Source organism: Dromaius novaehollandiae, chromosome 5 (genome assembly GCF_036370855.1).
Source record: "Dromaius novaehollandiae isolate bDroNov1 chromosome 5, bDroNov1.hap1, whole genome shotgun sequence".
Taxonomy (NCBI): domain Eukaryota; kingdom Metazoa; phylum Chordata; class Aves; order Casuariiformes; family Dromaiidae; genus Dromaius; species Dromaius novaehollandiae.
The window spans coordinates 62,720,542-62,743,442 of record NC_088102.1 but is presented as its reverse complement, the minus strand read 5'-3'; the positions used below and the strand labels follow the sequence as shown (position 1 = coordinate 62,743,442).

The 22,901-nt window shown below is 42.3% G+C and overlaps 1 protein-coding gene across 2 annotated transcripts in view; it reads left to right on the top strand.

Annotated features, from left to right (window-relative positions):
• Positions 1-22,901, top strand: part of TUB (TUB bipartite transcription factor) — a 174,958-nt gene that overhangs the window by 89,315 nt on the left and 62,742 nt on the right. Inside the window, exon 1 of one of the 2 annotated variants that reach the window (XM_026104388.2) lies at positions 10,865-11,360. The exons of the other annotated variant lie outside the window; for it this stretch is intronic. Within the exon in view, the coding sequence (XP_025960173.2) occupies positions 11,323-11,360 (38 nt within the window). The 5' untranslated portion in view covers positions 10,865-11,322. Of the gene's footprint in view, positions 1-10,864; positions 11,361-22,901 lie in introns of those variants that run through there. 2 annotated transcript variants of the gene reach the window in all.

Below are 22,901 nucleotides of genomic sequence, written 5' to 3'. Positions count from 1 at the left end.
TGCTGACATTTCAGGTGCTGCATACCTTTGCATATTTCATCTGTGACTCATTTCTAATTGACCAACTTACTCCAATATCCTATTACTGTATGCGATATTTTTGGTGACTTTTTATTGTTGTTTCATTTTTTCCAGCCTGCTGATATTAGGGCCTCTAGACCTGAGTCTCCTGTTCACGCTTTTCTTCCCTCTGTTTGTTGTTCTCTTTTCCAACATCAATTTACCTATTACCCTTTAGTGAACTTTATAAATGCTTTCTATATTGGCTGTGTTTTTTTCTGTTCCTTCTTGACTTCATTTCCCTCAGTGATTCTTGGTTTCATTTTGAGGCTTCTATATAAAGGACAGATTTTATTGTTAACTTGGTCTGCTTGAGAGTTAAATTGGAAAACGTGCTGAGGCACAGAAGGGAATTTTTCTAGGTCTTGGAGTCAGTGTGTCTCAACACATCTCTTTGCTACTGCAGTACAATACAGCATTGGCTGTTAACAGGCTGTTACATTACCACCTTCTTAATATAAGGGAAGATGGTGTAGACAAGGATCAATAAATAGCAAACATTAGAATGAGGAAACTGCTCAGCAGTTCCTGAGGAAAAGGCGCAGGGCTTTTTGAAAAGTGGATTCTCAAGACCTTTGTTACAATTAGGACTTGGTGAGAGGGAGCAGAGTTGCACAGCAAGTATAGTAGCAACAAGCAACAAGTGCCAAATATCCAGTATTTACACTTAAACACAATTACTTCATTATGGTTGCTAGAGGTATAACATGTATTTACTTCATATATACGTATAAAATATCTAAACATGCTAGTATTCTCTGGGAAAAGGCCCATCAGTGGTTTTGGAAGAAACTCTTTGAAAATGCTGAAATCTCATATTTCTCTTCTTATCTCCACTCCCGTTTCATAAGACTGCCTTCCCTCCCAGCTTTTTTCTACTTCTTTCCCGTCTCAGGATTCCTTCTTGCTTATCTTTTCAAAGTGTGCTGAACTTCGGAGATTAACTGTGCCATCCAGGGGAAGGTGGGGCAATACTGCAGAGACAATAAAAATCCTTTCCTTAAGACTTGACCCCTGATCTTTTTGAAGAACCTTGCTAGGTTTTTAAATCCAGGAAGGAGATGGAGCTGTGAATGGAAGGACAGTAAACTCTGAGATCACTGCAACATCATTCATGCAGGAATGGGCATGATGGGTGATAACAGCAGCAAGGCAATAGAGACCTACAACATCCTGAGTTCTCTCATGTCCTGTACTTTTTTTTTTTTTCCTTCATCCGAAACCTCTAAATCCAGGCTTTTGATTCTTAATCTTCCACAGAAGTGCTCCCCCCTGCTTCTAAGTGAATGCATCATGTCTTTTACCAGTGCAGATCTACTCAGTGTCTGACTGGTTTCACATTCTTTCCTCCGTAGCATGTAATGCATATGCACTGAAGGAAAAGGTATGTTCAACTTGGTTTTTTTTTGATTTAGTCATACATAATACATTTCAGGTGAATCTGGAAGTATTCCTGTACTCAGTCAGTTTGGCTTTACAACTTGCTGCTCCTGAAGGAGGTGGCTGAAGAAACTTGTTACAGTAGTATTCCAAATGTACTATCGGGAGCTGAACTGTGGGCGTCTGGCAAGTGAATGAACCAGGCACGTAAACCCAATTGACTGTGCAGCTAGAAAGATAGAGGGGAAAATGTGGGTATCAGTGTAAGGAAGGTGGAGCAGGATTTGGCTTAGAAAGAGAGCACGGAACTGTCATTGATAAAGAGGTATGCAGTAATTTAGGAGAAATTAGATGTTGTCTGAAAAGGGGCAGAGAGGCCAAAAGAGACGATTGGTTTGTGCAAAACAAAGAGAAGCAAAAAGTAGTAGTCATCTCCCTGTATGAAAATCTGCACAGGCTCTATTTTGTGTCCATGTAATTTTTATAAAATATTTGCTACAGAGATATAAATCTACTTTCACTATTTGTTTCCTTTTTCTTTGTTCTTAATTCCTTCCCTAAAACTACATGAGAAATGTTGCTTTGCCTTATCTTCTGCCTTGCAAGAAAAGAAAAGTCTCCTCTTTGAAGAATTTAGTATTTAAAAGTAGAAATCTCATTTTAATGCATCCTTTTTGTTTTCTTTACAGTGCTCTTTGAAGGTATGAATATGTGTTTTGCTTAGTAATTAATTGGTGCTTAAGTGCTTACCATTTCATGTCTAGAAGGGAAATTTTAAAAGCTTATCTTCTTGTCTGGCTGCCAGGAAAGATACTTTGCAAACAATAGCTCCTCCAACTTTTTACAGAAAAGTAACAAACAAAACTGCCTTAATTTGTACTTGCTGGTGAGGGGAGTCTGCTCAAACCATCGATGAAGTTAATGAGAAAAACGTGCTTGTGGTCTGCCAGATGCAGCACATAGAGCTCTCACAGAGGAGTTCAGTAGCAAGTACTTCCCCTCCAGCTGAAAGCTGACCTGAGCGTCTCACTGAAGACTGCTGTGCAGAGGGGCTGGTGTCAATGCAGGTGTTCTCCTCTCCAAGGGCTAGGACTTCGCCTGGTCCTGTACCATACTGTGGGTTGCCCTTTTAGAGGGGCTGGTGTACGCACAGTCAGGTAGGACCATCTGGGGTCCCTGAGAGCCTCCACAAGCCAGTACAAGAGGACCCAGCCAAGGTCAGGTATGAAATGCTGGTGGGCACATGTGTTGGGGTGGGAAGCAAGCTGCACAAGGGCTGCCAGCCCATGCAGACCCCCAGGCTGGGGATGGGGTCCTCAGCTACCCACCCAGGAGCTACGTCTTGTCTAGCCTGACGTCTCTGAGCCAACCAAAGAGAAGTGGCCCCAGCATCTGTCAGGGAAGCTGGGGCTGCCTGGGCCAGTATCTGTTAAACTTTGCTACAGCTAAATTGCCAAGAAACTGGTAAACAGTGAGCTAAAACATTTTATAAAAATACATTTAAAAAAAAAAAAAAGGCTTTAGCTGGACCAGGTTATTGTACAAAGCAGCTAGTAGTAGTAGGTGAAATCAATAACATTAATAACTCTTGCAAACAGAAATTCTGAGTCAGCTGTGTAAGTTAATGTATATCTATTTGAAATGAGTATCAGTGGCATTAAATTGCAATTCAGAGAAACACTGAGTAAGCAACACACTCTCATCGTGCCCTTGTATTGGCAAATATGGAGGACTTAGAAAGAGCTTGGCACCTCATACTCAGAATATGCTTTTTATGCCCTGTAGATGGATGTTTCAGTGAAGAGCTACTGATCAATTCCTAGCTTACCCAGATACTTTCTATATAGCTATAAGCAAACTAAATAATTTTGCTTTTGCCTTGGTTTATCAACTCTAATGTGAATGTGATATTTTATTGTATTAAAAAGATGATCTAAAGCAGTCATACTAGGAATAGTGTCATATATGGCCCAGAAGTGCATGTGATTGAAGTAAGTCAAGCTAATAAGTTGCATAAATTCTGAACGAAAATTAGTTATTTCCATTGCAAATTCAAATATACTTAACCCATCATACTGGGAAAAGAGAAGCAAAACAATAAGTACCCAGTTCCACTCCTTGCATGAAGTTCTACCAGCTAGACTATTTTAAGCAAGCAAATGAAAAGAACAGAACTTGATACTATTTAATCTTAAATATCATGTAAAGACTGTAGCGTGTCTCCTAATTACACAAATGCTCAGCTATTCTGAAGGCAGTCTGCTATTTTCTAGATGCTTTGACTCCAAACAAAATCATTCAAATCTTTTTTCCTTATACATTGAACTCAACCTCATTATAATTTGATTGCAACTGCAACTCTGTGCTTAAGTGAAATGGAACATTAATTCTTTCAAAACCTGTGGCTTGTTTTTTCTAAATAAACTGGCTTCTTTTAATAATCGTGTTTGATGTAAGAAGAAATCTAAAAGTTATAAAATGAGAAGGTCATTATACTGACGTTCCAAATGAACACCTATGGTAAAGCATTTCTGGTTCTACTTACAAGTTCTGCTGGGAGCATTTCAATTTTCTGGCTCATTGTTAGGTGAAGTTAATAGCTTTTAAAGGCACATAAGTCATATCTGAGTTTGAAACATTTGTGACTTAAAAACATCTTTGAGATTAGATGGGGCTTTTAAAAACTGCTTGTTTTCTTTGTTTAGCTATATCCTATCCTTAGCTATATCCTCAGCTGGCATAGACAGTTTTAGATCGATAACTTTGGATTTTTTTTTTTTATTTACACTAACTGGAAGTAATGCCTATGAATGCTTTTGCAGAACAGTTATGAAGGATGTGCTTAGCTTCACACTAATCCTGAAGCTTTGCAGTATTAAGTACAGTTGCCTATTCACTATGCTGCAAAGGAAGGACTGTTTAATATGAGAAACAGTTCTGGTTTTATCCTCTCAGCAGACTAAGACATGCTGCCATTTGTTAACAGCTTATGAGAATCTCAGAATGGCTCTGTCAGTCTGAGCTGGAAGAGCCTGTTTTTGTCCTGAAGGCATACTTTGGGGTGCTCTGGGCCTGCTGTGAGGACAAAAGGAAGTGTGATAGGTTCCCTTCTCTTGCTGGTTGAGTGCAGAATGATGCCTCTTAGCACAGAGGAACAAAACTAGTAATGGGCACAGTTAAAATACAGGAAATTCCATTTAAACATGAGAAACTTTTTCACTGTGAGGATGGTCAAACACTGGCACAGGTTGCCCTGAGAGGATGTGGAGTCTCCATTCTTGAGATAATTAAAACGCACTTGGGCCTGGCCCTGAGAAACCTGCTGTAGTTGAGCCTGCTCTGAGCAGAGGGGTTGGAGTGGATCATTCCCAGAGGTGCCTTCCAGCCTCAACCATTCTGTGGAAAAAAAGTAGAGCTAGAATTGAAACCTATCCTTGATTTTTAGTAGGGAAAACAAACAAAAAAGTGACTTAGTTGTTATGGGTGGCAAAACAGCATCTGGTTTGCTATGAATGTAGGCCTGTTCTACAGCTACCAAGAAAGAGATCTGTACTTTGGAGGGGAGAGGAGGGCTCTTTTTTTTTTTAAATATGCATCTTTTTGATATGGTATTCTAACTGCCTTGAGTGACATGTAAATAGAGGGAATTGTTCAGAAAAATTCAAAATGCATCAGTGCAAGAGAAGAGAGCAAGATTACTGTGTAAAATTTGGTTTAATAGTAACATTCAAAGGGAGAAGAATCCTTAAAAGCAAAACCTATGTGAAATACTATGCTGAAATGAGACAGGATTATCCAATTTTGTATTTAAGCACAATCGTAGGAAAATTCATCCTACACAAACAATCATTTTAGGTATTCAGCATGCAGGAATAATGTTAGAGGGCAATAAAAAGGGAACTCTGGAGGGAATATATAACCAAATCCAATTGTAGTGGTCCCAATGGATTTAGGTAAGAGTGTTTGGGATGGCAGTTTCAAAGATGACAGGCACTCAAATTATGATTATACTAGTTTCTTATTCAATTTTGAATGACTTTATGTACAGCAGTTTCTTAGGTTAGTCTGTCTCTTTGCAAGAGACTTTGTTTTCACCTTAGTACCTGGGTTCATTATTTACAGTGGAGAACCAGAGCATTGGATATAACCAGTACAAGATTTTGAGAGAGAGGTCAAATGGATTTACATGATCTGCTATCACAGTGAACTGAAAACTTGCAAAGTGTTGAAAGCATATCATCAGTGGCAAATACCAGAACAGTAGTGTGTGTTTGGTTTCTACTGCTGGTAAAATGAGCTGGATGACTTTCACTCAAAAGTTAACTCAATGTTAACTCAAAAGTTAACATATTCTGGTACTTACTTCCTTTATGGGAGTATGTAAATACAGGTGTCAGCTGTATTAATCACCAAAGAACAGGTATTAGACAGGATCTCTGTGGGGCTAACGCGGTTCAAACTGAAGTGGCCAAAGTGGAAAAATTACTCTGGGTGGCTAAGGAACCCTATTCTGATGTTGCAGAATAGATTTTATTTCAGTGTGTTACTGATCAGTATTTATGCTTCACAGCCTCACAATAAAGAAATAGAAAGGTACTTACTGAGGATAGATGCAATACAGTAAGGAGAAATGAACTTTCATGAACAGAGGGAGAGGATCAACCATGTAAATACTGCAGTAAATTTTTCATATACCAATTTGTCTCCTTCCCAGAGTTTCATCTCCAAATTCTTCACCTTTACCACAAAGTTCTCTTACTATAGGTGAAAGCTATATCAAAGATATCAAAAACAATGCATTTTTGTCTTATTAGGGAGGCAAGAAGATTTAACTAGGGCTTTCTGCTCAGAGACACAGGGAATGTGTCGCTGGCATAAACCTCATCCAAAGCCCACAACAATGAGCAGAATTATCTCTGTGACGTCTTTGGTATGACTGAAGTGTTGATGGCTAAAATTACCATTCAGTGCTTTGATTTTACTTGCTTTATGTGAGCAATTTCTTCTTTTTGATTTGTGAAAGTTTTAACACCCTTACTATCATCCATAGAGCTTATTTTGAATTTGTTTCAACACATTCCAAAACTCACTGCTTAGGAAGAAATCCACTGAACTAATTGAATTTCACCTTATTACACAAAACCTCAGATATTGTATCTGGCCCTGGTTAATTGCATGGTTTGATTTTTAAAACAAGCAAACACAAAATATCCTAGATGCGCTTGCATCTGATCTGAGCTTTATACAAAAGAGTTTGTGAACCTTGCTAGGAACTCTAAGTTTGTAATGAAAGCAGATTATTTGGCATGGTTTTAATTCAAATCTGATAGCTTGATTTTAGATGCATTGGAATGGAGAATCTAAACACAACCATTTCTGTTGTTATGCCAGCACAAACATATCCCTATTCCTTGTCATTTGGAGCTTAAAGTTAGAAATGTCCAAGCTGATAAAGGAAAACCCAGAATGCTTATACATTTATGCCAAATTTGTCCTGTTTGTACTATTGTATGATTTAAAATGCTGAATAGAAGTGTTTTCTGCACTATGCCTGAACTGATCCAGAGACCAGAAACAATCTGCTTTTGTCCTTTGAAAACATGCTAAAAGTAAGTATCAAATTAGTCTCTTGGATGTCTTATGAGTTAAGAATTTTGCCACACATCATAGCATAAAAACAGGATGTGTTCACAAATTGGTGGTGTTCATTATTTGTTTGCTTTTCCTCTTTCTGCCCTTCTAAAATGGAGCCACTTCAAGGTCAGCTAAAAGGGCAAATGAGACTTGAACTTAATTCAGTATATATCCTGACCTTACTATAGCAGCTGTGAGGTGTAGAAAATGTTCCAAGCCATGCAACATGCAGATTTTTTTTATTTATAGCACACAAGCTCTGAACAGTGCCATGCTCACTAGTATAGAAGCAACAGAGAAGCAAATGGCTCTGGTAAGAGGAAGAATAAAGGTATGTATAAAATAAAAATCGCTCTATAAGAAATATTTTCTCTATAAGAAATTTTTTCAAATTAGTATATACATTTCCAAATTAGTATATAAATTTAATGCTTGATTTGTCATGGGTTCAATCATCAGAACTTAATTCCTCCATCACTGCAAAATTAGATCTCTTTTAATTATCACTCTATACTTTCAGTAAACAGCCTACATCTGTTCCTTATTTTACAGCTTGCTTAGGTTCTTCCCACTCCCTTTCAACAGTCTTTGTGCTTTGATGTCATGCTCTCTGCCCAGATTGCCAGAAGGCTTTCAGTGGCAAATGCAGGTGTTTTCAGCTGTTAGACAAAGCTGTGTTGTATTATTCATCAGCTCAATCACAAAATGTATTAGTAGGACACACTTGATATAGAGAACAAAATAGGAATAATTGGTAAGGCAGCACACTATACATAGAGAAAGACGGTACTCAGTGAGACAGGTTTGGCAATGGAGGAGCTGGGTTTGAACCTGCGTTGCTGCTTTCACCTGTTTTGTCTGTATGTCATTTAACCTTTAAAATATTGGGTTTTCTATCTAAAAGTCTATCTTGCCCATTAGCTTGATAACTGAAACTAATTTAGCATGACTTTTGAGGGGTACAGTCCTCTTTACAGATAGCACCTAGAAATTGTCATTACGTATAAGGATTATTTGTTACCTACAGATATTTTTTCCTAGTTTTTGTAGTAGTAATACTCAGGGAAACTGGCACCTACAAAAGCCAGATCTGTGCTGAGCTGCTGAAAATTATCAGAAGTGTGAGTGAATGCTCCTGCACCTCAAGGGCAATCTTGAGGCTTGTTACACAGCAAAATGAGCACCTTGATCATCCTACCAGTAAGGATTTCTCTTTAACTCTTGCTCTGTTGTTCCAAGTTAACTCAGTGTGTCATGGAGACAAAGCAGGGTGACATTATAGGAGGCTGGTGACTCAGGACATTGTTCTGAGTTACAAGTGTGCGGCCCTGCTGTCATGCGGTTAGCATGGCTCCCACTTCTGCTCAGCTCAGCTCACCCACTCCAGAGACTGAGGCAGGGTATTGCCAGAGAGAAAGAACCAAAGCTGGAGAGTTAGGTGGTATAGAGGTGTGTGACCTGAGACAGTGAAAGGGTAACGGAGGATCAGGCTTGGGGAGGATGAGGAAGAGGGTTGAGGATATAGGTAAGAGGAGGGTTAGGGACAGGTAACATATCAAAGAAAAGATAACTTGTTTTCCTTTTGTTTCTGTCCTATGACTTTCCTGGTATTTCTTTTCCTGTGTTATCAGCTCACCCCAGATGGATATTATGCTGTGTGCACCCTATCTTCCAGGACATCCTGGCAATCTTCATTTTGAATGTCTAATGACTCTCTGTGCTTTTTATTTGTGAATGCAGACTTGGTCTTGGGCTGTTTAAATGACAGTACACACTTCCATGATTCAAATAGCTCAAAGGTTCAGAGGGATCTTTTTGATGTGTGTTAGCTCATCTATCAGACCTTTTACTTAAGGCTTTTTGAAAATATATATTCTACTCATCAATCTTGAGAGCTTTTGACTCTGAAGACAAGAAACTCTTGTTTTCTCTTTTCTCTTTTCTACAGAAGCCTCAATAAATGGCCATGGTTAAAAAGCATGCAGCATGGTACTGGGAGATGGGCATCTGGGCTAGTAACACTCCCCAGCAGGGGTGCTGCTTGTTTTACAGTTGCAGAATGTGCCAGGTGGGATCTGTGATCTGTCAAGCCCAGTGTCTGAGGCTAGTCAAGAAAGCAGCAGATTACATTCTAGCACATAAATGTGGGATAATTCTTCCATAATGTTAGCTCTCATTTCGGTTTCTGGGTTGAAAACAAAACAGCCTTTCAAAAGTTTGTGATAACAAATGATATGGTAACATTACTGGTATGTGTTAAGCATCCCATCTTCTGGACTATTGCTGGATTCCTGGCCCCAACCATGTTCTTTCGTAGGGAGCCCTACTACTATCCAGTTCTGTTGTGAGGAAAAAAGTATTTCCTTTAATCTGTTTTTAATTTAATAAGTGCCTCCTTGTTATAAAATCAGGAGAATGGAAGTTCTTTGTTCTACTGTTCTGTTCTACTATTTCTAGATGGCTTATTCTAAAACTCCCTGTCTCTATTTTCTCAGATAAACAGTTTTTCCATTTTCTGCTCAGATGTGCATCCTTCCCTACTCTTAATCATTTGTTTCTTCTAATTTTGCAGTACTTTGAAAGGAGATAACCTGTACTGTACACTTCTTCCATGAGTTCACACCATCAAGCAGAGGAGTAATGTGACAATTTGGGGATGGGTTAGCAAGTCACATCTCTCACTTACATCTCACTCTGTCTTAGTCTTTTCCAGTTGCAACTTGTGCCAGACTTAACTGTTTGACTGCTTATTGTACAATGCCTGTTTTGTGTGGAAAGGTGACTTCAGCTACTGTGTAATAGTCTTTTTCTTCAAGTCTCTCCTCCATACACAGTACAACCATTACCTATAAAAAATTATCCAAATATTAGGGACCAGATTGAGATAATTCAGAATAGAGATAGGCAGAGATTTTATTTTTCATTAATTCCTATCTTTCATTCCTTCCTTCCTTCTTCACCTTGCCGGTTTTTTCTTTTTTTTTTTTTCTACCAGGCCATGGATTATTTATGTATGTATACAGATTGAGACCCTATGGGGGGGAAGAGGAGGAGGGACTTACGTGGTACAGTTAGTAATTTCAGTGGGTTTTGCTTCTGCTCGTGGCTGAGGAACTGGAGTGGAGCTGGTTTTGCTGGGATAAGTATCTAGTGGCCTGTAATGGAAAGAAAGGTGCAGGCAGAAAGCTTGGGAGGGCTGGGGGAGAGCGCTGGCCATGCTCCCTCGGTGGCCAGCACCCACCTGCCTGCCTTCTCCTGTGCCGGCGTGAACTCTTCCTTGCGGTTGCCCTGGGGTAGCTGATGGTGTTTGGTGGTCACGCAGGGCCAGGTGTCAGTGGATTAAAGCCCCCGTTTTCAAATGGGTCCGTGTGACTCTGAGGTGCTGGTCGGTGGTGGGAATACAGGAAGCGTGACTTTTATTTCCTTAATGGCGCGGTGGAGCTCTACTGCCACACACCAGCCCGGGACTCCTCAGCCAGGGGGGCTCGATTTGCTGGAACCGTTAACTGTGCTCGCCCCCTTCCCCCCCTCCCCCAACCGCCTCGCGCCACTGCCGCCGGCCCGGCTGTTAGGCGCCTCGCGCCACTGTCGCTCGACCGTTACGCGCCTCGCGCCGCCGCCGGCCCGACCGTTAGGCGCCTCGCGCTACCGCCGCCCGGCCACGCCGCCATGATGCGCTGCCGGCGGCCGCCCCGCGGGGCCCCCCAGCGGCGTCGGCGGGCCCTCGGCGGCCGCAGCGGCCCGCACATGCCCAGTGCCGGGGCAGGCGCTGGCCGTGAGTCAGTGGCGGCGCGGCTGACGGGGCAGGGGCGGGCCCGGCGCGGCCCGCCTCGCCCGGGCGATGCCTCAGCGCGCCGGCAGCGACAGAGGCAGCGGGGGGGCGGGCGGGTAGCGGCAGCGGGGACGCGGCGCTGCTGCTGCCCTGCCTTTCGCTGCCCGCCGGCGGCCCTTTCTCCGCCCCTCCCTGCGCCGCCCCGCTCCGGTCCCCGTCTCTGCCGCCGCTCCTGGGCAGGGAGGGAGGGCTGGGAGCCGCCTCCCGCTGCCCCCCGCGCCCCCCTCCCCATGCAGCCCAGCCCGGCGCTGGGAGCCCTCCCCGGGGGGATGTTTCTGCGGCCGCTGCCGGGATAACCGGCGCCCTGTCCGCCCTCGCCCTGGACGGAGAATGCTGCCCGCGCCGTGGCGGGCTCCGACTCGGGCAGCAGCGGCCTCGTCCCCCCGCTCGGCTCCGGGCACCGCCGCCGGGGAGAGATGACTTCAAGGTACCAGGCGGACTGGATCCCTTACAGGTACGGGGCACCGGGGGATGGTGGTGGGCGGCCGAGGGGAGGGGGCTCTCCGCCCGCGCCGGCTGCTCCTGGGTCTGAGCCCCTTCCCCTCGGCCGGCTGCGGCAGCTTGGCTCTCGGCGCCCGTGTTTCGGTGGCGGGGCCGGGACGGCTGGACCCTGCCCGGGGCAGGGCGCGGGGAGGCGGCCGGGTCCCGCTGCCGGGAGCCATCCCCGGGGCCGGCTCCGTGCCTCGCGCCTCGCGGGTCCTCTCGCAGGGGGTGCCCGGCGGTGGCCCCCGCCCCCGCCTCCAAACTTTGGGCCGATGCTGCGCCGTGAAGTTCAGGGAGACTGGTCCCTGCGGGCGGGCTGCCGGGCCCGCTGCGGGAGGGGACGGGGGGCCCCTCGGCCGCGGGCAGCGGCTGCGGAGCCGCGGGAGACGCGCTCGCGCTCCGCGCGGGAGAGCTTTTTCCGCCGCTCGGCCGTAGGCGCCGCGCGCCGCCGAGGGCCGCGGGGCCGTTGCGCTGGCGGCCGTCGCCCCTCGGCCGGTGGGACCCGGCGGTACAGCGGGTGCCTCCCGCAGCGCAGCGCCGGGCCCGTCGCGCAGCGCGGCCGGGGAGCCCAGGCATGGCGGGGGCGCGGCCGGGCCCCCGCTTCCTCGGGGCGCGGAGCGGCCGCGGCTGCGGAGCCGCCGCCATGAGGCATCGCCATGGCAGCGCCGCGGCGGGCGGCTGCCATTGGCTCCGCGGTTGCCATAAGCTACGGGCGCCGCCGCGCCGCGGCTCCTGCTGGAGAGCTCCGTGCGTCAGAGGGCGCCGGGCAGCGGCGGCCGCCGCCGAGCCGGCCGCGGGGCCAGGCCGGGCCGTGCGTGCTGCCCGTGCTCGCCCTGCGGCCGGCGCAGGGGCGCGCGAGGGAGCTGCGCTCTCCCTCGCTCGCCTCGCAACGCCTTTAGGGTGCTTTAGGGTGCCCTCTCCGTGCGCGCTCCGCGCATCTCCGAGTAGCAGCGTTTGCTGCTGATGTATGAAAACATTTTGTGACTTGTCGGTAGGTAGGAGAGAGGGAGCCAAAGAACATACGTCTCAGGGCAGGGTGAGCTCTGCTGTGGAACAGTAATAAAGCAATTGCCGAATCTACTATCTGTACCGATTTTAACAGTTTATTTAGGTTTTTTTTTAAACTGAAGTATTGCAAAAATAAATAGATAATGCAGCAAAATATGCTTGCTTCATTTACTTGCTTGCAAATAAAAACATAGTTAATGTAGATCAATTATTTTTGGTAGAGATTCATCAATTAAAAAAATTACAGAGTATGTTTTAAAACAAAGGTACCTGTTCAAGCAGGAGTTGTGTTTTGCCCCATTCTCAACAACAGTAGTTGTAGTGACCAGATGTTGAGTGCAACATAAACACAAATAAATCATTCCCTAATATAGACTAAACTAGAATGATGGATACACAAGTGAAGGTCTTTTTAATCTGTATGCATGATAGTTCTAATCAATATAAGAATCAGAAATGAAACTGATTATAGTGAACCTAGGAATATTGCCAGTGACTCTTTAACAGCCCTTTCAGAGCATGTGTTTTAAAAAAATGCAAGGAATTGGCAATAAAGCTTCAGAAATGACAAGCTGATGCATTCTTATGCAGTTTGAAGCCATGTAATGAAGGCATAAATACCGTAAGAACAGCTGTTCCATTACTCTTTTCCCTGCAGCAGCTTAACTGTTTTCTTGTTTTTTCCCTCTACACAGAGCTGTGTAGGTTTTTTCCCTCTACACGGGGCTGTGTAGAGGCTAGTACTGTAACTTTGCTTAGGGGATTTGTAGTATACTTTTTCTGAAAAGGAAACAAAGCATCCTGTCTGACTGTTTCTGTGCAGCGCAGGTCAGAGAAGCAAGGAGGTTCAAAATGGTAGATCTCCAGAGAAACACAGATCTGATGATTCTCACAATTTTTCTAAATTAATATTCTCCATGAATGTTCCCTTTGGAACTAGAGGCAATTGTTACCCTGAAGCTGAGAGCCTAGATCAGCCAGGCCATACCTTATGTGTATGGCCAGCAACTACTATGGAACCCCTGCCCCTCCCAACCAAAAGGCAAACAAACCCAGCTCCTCCTCCTCAAAGTCGTTTTGTTTAGGTTTCTAGCATATTTTAATTTTTCTCAAAGAAGATGACTTTTTTTCTGTTTATAGAAAGCTAATTCCAGAGTTGGAGGTATGTGCTTATAAATCTTATTGAACTTGCTAGTTTTCAGTATACTCCAGGATACCCTAAATGTATTTACCCAGGAAACATGAGTCTCTAAATGAATATGTGACTGTGATTATATACAAAAACATTTTATTAGTCAATTAGGTCAAAACTCAATCTTTTCCAGAAGTGAAACACGCATGGTGTGGGGGAGGCCTGGTGTCTGTGCACACCTAGGAATACTTGATCTCTCTGGGAGCAAATGCCCCTTGATTGATCTGCTCTGTTGCTTTGAACTCCTGTTTGCTGTAGTGATTTCAAGGCTTGCTGACTCTTAAATCTCAGAGGCCTATTTTCCACCTCCTTTATGGCCTGGGTGGCATGTGACAGCCAGCAACGTCAGCACTAGCTTGGGGGACGTAGCACGGGATATTTGGCATGCTAAAGTCCGTAAAGAAGTATGTGACGTATCCTGAGCTTTGTTGATATACAGTGTGCTAGCAAATGCTGCAAGCCCTTCTCTGAGCTTGGGGAAACTGCTTCAATTTGGCATGGCCTTTAAAATGGTGGCATGACTCCTAAACTTGTATTGTTCCTTTTAGCAGTCTAATTAGGTGTACATGCAAATATATACCTGAATTAATTCAAGCAGAGAAGTGCTGTTTCTTTAGTAAAATGTCACATACATATATACATGTCCTTACGAGTCAAATGAGCCAGAGAGAATCAATTTTGCATGCATCTTGCACGAATCACTGAGCAATCCACCTGCATGTCCAAAACTCACAAAACAGATTTATATATGTCAGTTTTAAGACACTAAAAACATTTTGGGTGAATTTAGAAAAGAAGTACTAGACACTTCTTTCAGTGCCAGTGCTAGCTTTTTTTTGTGGAACAGAGTTTGCACTGTTTCGTCATTTTGCCCTAAAACCCTTTTCTTCTGTGCGCTGCTTTTGAATCGCTAATACTCCCAGTATGAGATTTGAATTTCTCCTGTGATGGGAAATACAATTGAGAATGATGCTTTAAGAGCAAGTATGTTACGTTTCTTTTCATTAAACTATTTCATAGACAGAATTCAACTATACGATTGAGCACTTACTCATATGAAACTATATGAGGTGCAAACAGATTTTTTTCTAATTGAGCCTATTTTGACAACCTTTCTATCCTTTATTATAGAGAATCAAAAAAGTTTAGAACTTGGCTAAAAAATCAGTTGCAGCTCACACACCAAAAGAAAGGCTCCTTGTGCTAGTAAGATGTAGCTCCTTTAGAAATTATGCTCGTGTGCACAGTAATAATTTTGATTGCATATCCCTTTGTAGTTTTCAGTAGAAAATACTAAGTGCAATTTGACCAGAATCATTCCAAATTCACAGGAGTTTAGTTTTTTAGCTCACAAATATGTTTCAGATCATTTTACTGAACTCATTTTAAATTTATAGAATTTCTGAAATTAACATAATCATTTTTGCTTTTTGCTGATATGCCTTAGGTGAGCAAGCACATTCCTCACACTGCGTAACTATAGTTAAATGAAACTGTTGCTACTTAAGATAAAAGCATCTGTTCATTTTTTCAGAATAAGGCCTCAGTCCCTATTGTTATTCTTACCTGGTTCTTTAAAAATACATCTTAGTAGTATAAGTTCTAAAGCAGCATTTATAAAAACATATAATCTGTTTAATGAGAAATAAATAAACATTGTCAGCTGAAAGTGCAGTACGTATAGGAATAAACTTGCCCCAAGTCCCCTGAGTTTTCTATAAAGCGTCAATGTAATTCTCCTGAAACTTCGGGTTTGTACAAACAGTAGCCCAACAGGAACTTGTGAACTGTGCAGCAGGGGATCTGGCAATTTGAGTGGAAGGCAATAGATAAAGCCAAATATACAATGTGCATGCACAGCGGCATAATACATCTTGATATGAGTAATAATATACATTATTTTATTTGTTGTATTTTTATTCTCTTTTTTTGTAGTTTTTATGTATTTGCTTTGAAGTTTTAGGTTGGGTGCTTAGATATCACAGCTATAAACAGTCTCTAGTTATTTGTTTGCAAGGTGAAGGATTACAGTTGGGTGAAAATTGTGCTGGGGCAGTGCTGTGTTGTAGAGTCATGAATCACGGCAGTTAGAGTAGGTAAGATTTCCGAAGGTGCAGTGTGTAAACAAGTTCTGGAACAAGAATTTACTTGAAGACCAGAGGTGTCCAAAACTTGTTTCTATGCATTTATTTGAAATATTGGTATATTATTTGTCTTTATGCCTCAGTATTCTAAGGGCAGCAATACAGGTAAAATGCTCACCCCCTCTGCAAGGTGCTGTTAGAGACTGTGAGTACATCGCAGTGCAGGCAGGCTCTCTGTCAGCTGCCTGCTGTGGGGAATGGCATTGATAATTTATAAGAGAGCTGCTTTTTCTAAAGAACAGGGTACAAAGAGCATGTGTCTGCTGTGCTCTGAATTAGGCTGTCTTCTCTCAGGTTATTGTGATGTATAAAATTAGCCAAGTCGTGTGCTGTTAAGCTCTCCCTTAATGAGGATCTGTCCCCTTATGCAGGGCCTTAGCGTTACAGTGCATAAAGATTCGGCATCAGCGTTGTCAGACTGTACACGCACATCATCAGAGACAATTGCTACCCTGAAGCTGATAGCCTAGATCAACCAGGCAGAAAAGAGAGCGGAGGAAAATAAAGTGTTACTTCAATTTTACAAGTAGGGGAAATAGAGACCAGTTGAAGTTGTGGGGAGTTGGCTTAAATGGAAATGGGACAGGGCTCAAGGGAGATCAGTGAGAGAGCTGGAGGTGAAACCTAGTCTTCTTGTGCCTTGTGTAGTGCCGCAGGTGGGTTTAAATCGGGGGGTGATGGAGAGGCTGAAGGGACTTTGCCACCTGTTGCAGGGTATGCTTTGGGCAAGATGACAAATAAGTGGCTGTACCAACTGTCCTATAGTACTGTACCCCCCGACTACCTTTACAACATCAACATCCAGACTGAGACTAACGACTCATTTCAAACAGGCCAATGAGTTTCTGATAGTGACAATCATTTACAAGCCATCTGTGCCAGATTTTGACTGCAGACAGAAAGTGGATATGAAATTTTATGTCTCTTCTTGCAGTTGCCTGAGTCAGACAGTTTCCTCTCCTATGCCTGAGGGTTTGAACTTCCCTTAAAGCTGCTTTCATTTAGACATGCACGAAGCCGCTTCTCTGGAAGGTGGTACTTTCTATTAGTAACTAAAAATTGACATTTTAGAGAGCTGGATTCTTTTCACACTTCCTCCTTGTTCCTTTTCTTCCCGTACTGATGGCTTATCCTGTTTTATTTTCTAATTCATGCTTTTCTGTTATTTCTCTTTATGTATATAGATTGGCTCTTGCTGTTTTGTCCCTGTTTTTTGTGCTCCTTGACTCTCTTCTGTTTCTTTCTCTCTTTCCCCACTTTCAGCTTATTCATGAACATAGAATTCTATCTTGCCAGCTCTGTGGTGCCTATAGAAGATATATTTCTCTGTTTTCTTTTTAATTTGTATTTTATTGCTTGCAATTTTTAAATAAATCCATCCCAGGTTCTTGTTGTATTACTTCAGTAGATAGTACCGTTTGCAGTTTTTCAAAGTTGAAGTTATTTTCTTGCAGGTTATTGAGAATAATTTCAGTACCTGCAGCAGATTATTCCAAGATAAATTGCTGTAAGGATGCAATGTTAAAAATGGTGTTTATTTTGTATTATTTATTGCTAAAGCTTGTGTCACTGCATTATATGATGGCCAGTAATCAGGATTAGGAGATGCATCCTTGCCGTTTAGTTCGGGGGATGCTCTTATCGGTGATAGTCTGTGTCATGCAAATGGGTGTCAGTGAGAAACTGAAGAACCGTTCTCCCACAGTTTTGCAACCTCCTGTATCTCACAGTAGTGGCAGGGCAATACCAGCAAGTTTTGAAGACTTCTTTCTGGGCTCTATTTGCATTATGCTAAGGCTATGCAGATATATGGGAAGACAGTTCTCAATTTGAAGAATTTACAGCTTAGAAGACAGGTAGAAGATAGGGACAGAGAATACAAGCAAAGAGATCAGGGTGATTGTTGGCAAGCTTATCGTTACTTTCAGTTTTGTTATAGACATATGATCATCAGCTTCTTTTGACTGTCTATTCTGGTCCTAAGAAAGCAGGAAAGAAGAGGATGGTGACTTTAATGGATTTGGAAGTATGCTATCAAAGAAGGGTGGGTAGAGAGTGCAAAGGTAACTCTGGGAGCAGGCGAAAGACTGGAGTAATGGAATAGGCGAGGACACTTGATAAAAGATGAAACCAGATGCTTTTGCTGACATAGCTGATTTATGCCTGTTTGCAGAGCTCTGTTCCATCTAACACTTGATATTAACATAGTTTTTTTTTGCTTTATATGTGTTCAGTAACCATGGGTGTACAGTGGGTCATCTATTGGATAATTTTAGTGCATGTCTATATTCTGTAGCTTTGTGACTTTTCTAAAAGTCTTTAAAGGCTCAATTTGCTCTGAAATTAAATTATTTACTAGATGTGCATGCATTTTCTTCTTCTACATTAATAGGAAGCTGAAATACATCCTTGCTTGTCCCTTTCACTGGTTACAGCAGAAGAGGCTTTCTTTTTTTGGGGTTGCTAATAAATTGGGAGATTATGGCATTATTATGTATCCTTAGAGGGAGACACTTCCTTTGGGGAAATGCAGTAGGGCCTTATGCAGCAGAGGATAGCAGCTGCTCCTGTCAGTACAAGAACTTTGCAAACCTTGGGTGCTGATTCTGTGCAGTCAGACTACTATCCTTATATCCTGAGACAGAAATGCTGCAGTGTCTAACACCACAGTCTGCTTTACATGCAGTTGAGTGGGTGCATGCAGGAAGGAGTCACTAAGAGGTGCCACAAGAGCCTTTCCGTTGACTTAGAAGGGAATTGGATTGGTTGCAAGACCTTTTCTGAGCTCATGTTTCAGTTGAACGAATAATGGAAAGCAGTCTATAATATGTTAATATGAATGTGGCAGAGCACTTTTCTTTGTTTGTTTGAGTGACATCCTTATGTTTGTTCTCTTGACTATGTGAGTGGCCAAGTCTTTCTTTCAAGACATAGAGATTTAGCTGGAGTTCTCAGATTTTTACCCAATTAAGTCTTGAATTGAAGATTTCGCTGGAAATCTCCTGCTTCCTGTTGAGGTGCATGTTGACACAAATCTATGAATATTATAATTCATAATTAATATAACTCATTTGACACAGGTAATGAAGCCACAGTGTGACGTTTTTAATGGTAATTTTAATTGTAATCACAATTTGAACTACCTGCAGGTGGGAAATTACAAGATGAGGAAATTCCTTGATTAACTTGAAATGATGTCTTAAGTTGGAAATTTATCTGCAAGTAAAATACAGATACATCAGGATATGATCCACATTTAAGGAAGAGATCAGAATTGTTCTGTCTTTCAAATTTGGTATCAGTTTAAAAGCAAAACGAATAAAGTCAAAGGCTCAGTATTTCCCTCAGGCGGTAGCTGTGCCACTGGAGAAAGTGTAAGGAAAATTGGTCTCCGTTTTTTCCAAGGTAGTTTGTTGCTAACCAATACCGGTACAGCAGCATTTTCATTGGTCTGTAATAACAAAAATATATCGCAAGAACATGTTGTAATTTTCCTTTCTGAAAATTTGAGAAATTACTGGATATATCACAGAAACTAAAAAATAGGTAACTTGTCTGGATGATGACTTGGATGAACTGCTCAGGTCAGGCAGAGTTGGCAACTGGAAAACTGAGATGCTTACTCTACCCTGCAATGCATCCCACTATTTCTGGCTGGTATAAATCCCAAGACTCAAGCCAGGAGTAAGAATTTAAACAAACTTTTGCAGACCAAGGGATTGCTTGAACTCGTATTTGCCTACCTGAAACTTCAGGTTAGGTATATGGGGAAATAATTAATCTTCTGGGACACTGCATCTGCAGAGCAACATTAAATAACATTAAAGATGTCTCTACATCTGAATCTGACCCTGATAATAGATTCTTCCAAGTTACTGAATTTTAAGTCTTTTCACTGGCTGTTGCTGTAGATTTTAAAGGTGAAGTAGAAAGTTTTAGAGAAAGTTTTTGTACTTGCCCAGGAATAATGCTAGCTTTTAACACTTTTGTTACTCATCCTTAATGTAGAGTTCATATCTCTCTGCATAGTGCATATAACTAAATCTATGCTGTGATGTAGATATGGAGAACCCTGTAGCTCTACTTGGTTTAGTATTGGTTAAATATCTTCTGTGTTTGATCTCTGTGGTAAGACCATGCTGCATACTGCAGTGCAGTAGAGATGCACCTTGGCTAGCTGCATATGAGCTAACACAGATATTGAAAGCAGTACGGTGACATCAAAAATGCAGAAATGATTTAATCCTTTGAGGAGCAGTGCAGTTCAGTCTCTAATGAGCTGTGTGCTACCTCGTTAAACTGTTTCCAGTGTATGTGTAAGCCTGTTTACAGCTAGTTCAGTATCTGTCATATCACAGTTCACAAGGTGGATGTGACTTTTAATCTAAGTTTCATTATTTGGTCTAAACTGAGAATATTAATTTTTGGCTGTTTAGAGCTCTAGCCACCCTATCATGAGCCACCTAATCGAGGCTCTGGCTTTTCAGAGTACTAGGATCATTCTTCTTTGATGTGCCAGATGTATTTATTATGGAATACGATATTAGTACCTAGAGAAGCTGGGTCATCATCTCAGTGCAAAAAGATCAAATATCATGACATTGCTAGATGTTGGAGGCATCCTGGACAATGCACTTTAAATGTTAGCCACTAGAAATAGTAATATAGTTTGGTATTCTGGCACTGCTTAAGTAGCTGGAAAAACTCCTGATTGCTTCTTTGGGGCTGGAATATCCTTCACAGATTTTAAAGACCAAGAAAGAACAGCACAGGAGAAATGTAAACAAAATGAAAAGTTCTTCCTTCCTTCTCTTTCTGTCCTTCCTTCCATCTTCCCTTCTACTGCTATTATTTATTCATTTAGTGCTATATGCTTCAGGCTTTGCAGGATAGAAGTTCTTCTGAGCAGTACTGGAAGGGAGGAAGGTTTCCTGTCCTATGCACCTTGCACTAGGAGTAGTTCCAAGGTCTTTCCATTGGGATAATGTGAAATCTGCATCTGAATAGCCTAGGGGGTGGCATATGCAAGTTCAAGTCTCTGTTCTGTGTGTTTTGTTCCTTAGGAGGGTATTTCTAGTACTCTGGGAGGGTACCCTCACTTTCAGGTTACTTGTTGGTGTGGGCTGGGGCTATCCTTTCATTTTTGCCAGGAATTTTACTGTGAAAGTCTGGAGGTCTGGAGGTCATTTGAATGGAAAAAATTAGATTTGATGAATAGACATTATCTTACAAAGACTTTTGGCAAAAAAAATCCAGTGAGCTCTAGGCTTGGTCTGGAAGGTTTTATGGCCTAGAGGATTAATTTTACTTGCAAGAAATTATGATTTCCAAAAGCTGTAATTTCATTGAAGTGATGCCAAATAGTATCAATGGTAACAAGATTTAAAGGAGATAGTAAGGTGGCTGGGAGCTCATTGAGAATGACTACCCAGTTGCTGGACTTTCTGCTTACTAGGTTTTGTTTGTTGCATTCTCCTAAAACACAAAGATTTTTAAACAGAAGATTTAAGAACACAGACAGAATAGTTGTATTTTAGTATTAGGCTGCTGTAGGCCCACAGAAGATAGATGTAGTAATACACAGTGAGCCTTGGACAGCTTATGGCTGGATTTTCAAGAGTGTTCAGGGTCACTGTAATTCTCTGATCAACAGTATTTCCTAATCATGAGCTCCTTTGAGAATACGAAGCTTCTGTTGAAGATGCTTCTTACTGTGATGGAGAGAGAAGGGAGGAGAATGACTATTGCGCTGCCTAGTCAAAGTGACAAACAACACATAACGCTTTGCAGTTTTTATGCATTCTTTGGCAAGAACAACTCATTCTCATCTGAAAAAGATTATTCTGAAGAAAAACTTAAAATACATGAGAGGCACAGAAGTTTTCAGTGCATTGTCTGATGAATTGTAAATGCACCCAGTTAACTGTGCTAGGAGTCTTCAAGGTAACTCTCTGTGTTTTGGGATGAAAATTCAGCCCAAAGGGTCTTGGTTTACAACTAGCTTTGCAATATTGCATTTACAGTGGACTAGCATTTGGATTAACAATGCTATACATGACTGCATATGCAGCAAATACTAATTAGAAACATGGTCTTGTGTATGGTTTTGCTTTTGACTTTGCACTTGATGCTTTGCACTGCTGTATTGCTATTTTTCATCAAAATGGCTATGATATTCTTTCCTTTTTATTTTCACTCTATTAGACTAGGTCTATGAGTAACAATGATTGATGTACTATTGATAATCCCCGAGGTATTTATTTTGTGAAATAAAAAGCGTTTGTTTCCTTTTTACTTCACAGAGTGTCTACCTCAGTATTCTCATGATAGTTAATACTTATGGAAACTTACTCAGCTTGTTTCTGTGGCTGTTGCCTTTTTCATACGAGTCCTGCATATTTGGAAATATGATCTGTAGAGTTCTGTTGATTGGGCTATCAAATACCTGATGTTGTTTTTGGGCAGTACATTGCCAGGTTATTGCCTGGACAAAAGGCAATTAAGGTTCAGTTGAATTTGTCAGTAAGTCAGTGGCAGTATTTCCTTACAAACTTTCAGCTCCTCGTAAATTATCTTTTAATAATCATAAAGCAGATAAATATTTGATCAAGATTTCAGGTCTGTGCTGCCGTTTAGAAACTTTCTTTGTAAATGTTTCTAAAATAGATTTCAGATTCAAGCAGAGATCCTTCCGTCAGCACCTGGAAATAGAGGGAAGCAGACGTGTTCCATAGGGAGCAGCGTAATGTGCTCATGTGCATGCGGTCCGTGATGCAGGCATGCGGTCCGTGATGCGGGCAAGCGGTCCGTGCTTGCCGGCATGGTCACTACAGCGAGGCTTGAAATCCAGGGAAGCATGCTGCCCACATTCAACTTGCTGCAGGTAAAGATCACATCACATGCACTCTTAGTAGTACAGTGCTATTCCAGAATGGTAAATGCTCATGAAGGGTCCCATCGATGAAGCTGTTGCTGTCTTACGCGTTTCTGACCTGCTTGTGCCAGCCAGCTTTCTTTTCATAATTCCTGGGCTGAATTTGTCATCATCCTATTCCAGTTTTGGCAGGATTGTTCACTGGCTAATCCTGCAAGCTGAAGTGGCTGACCTTGTATCCCACAATAAATAGTTGTGGCAAACTGAAGCATGAGGGACCTTCTGAGGTTGAGA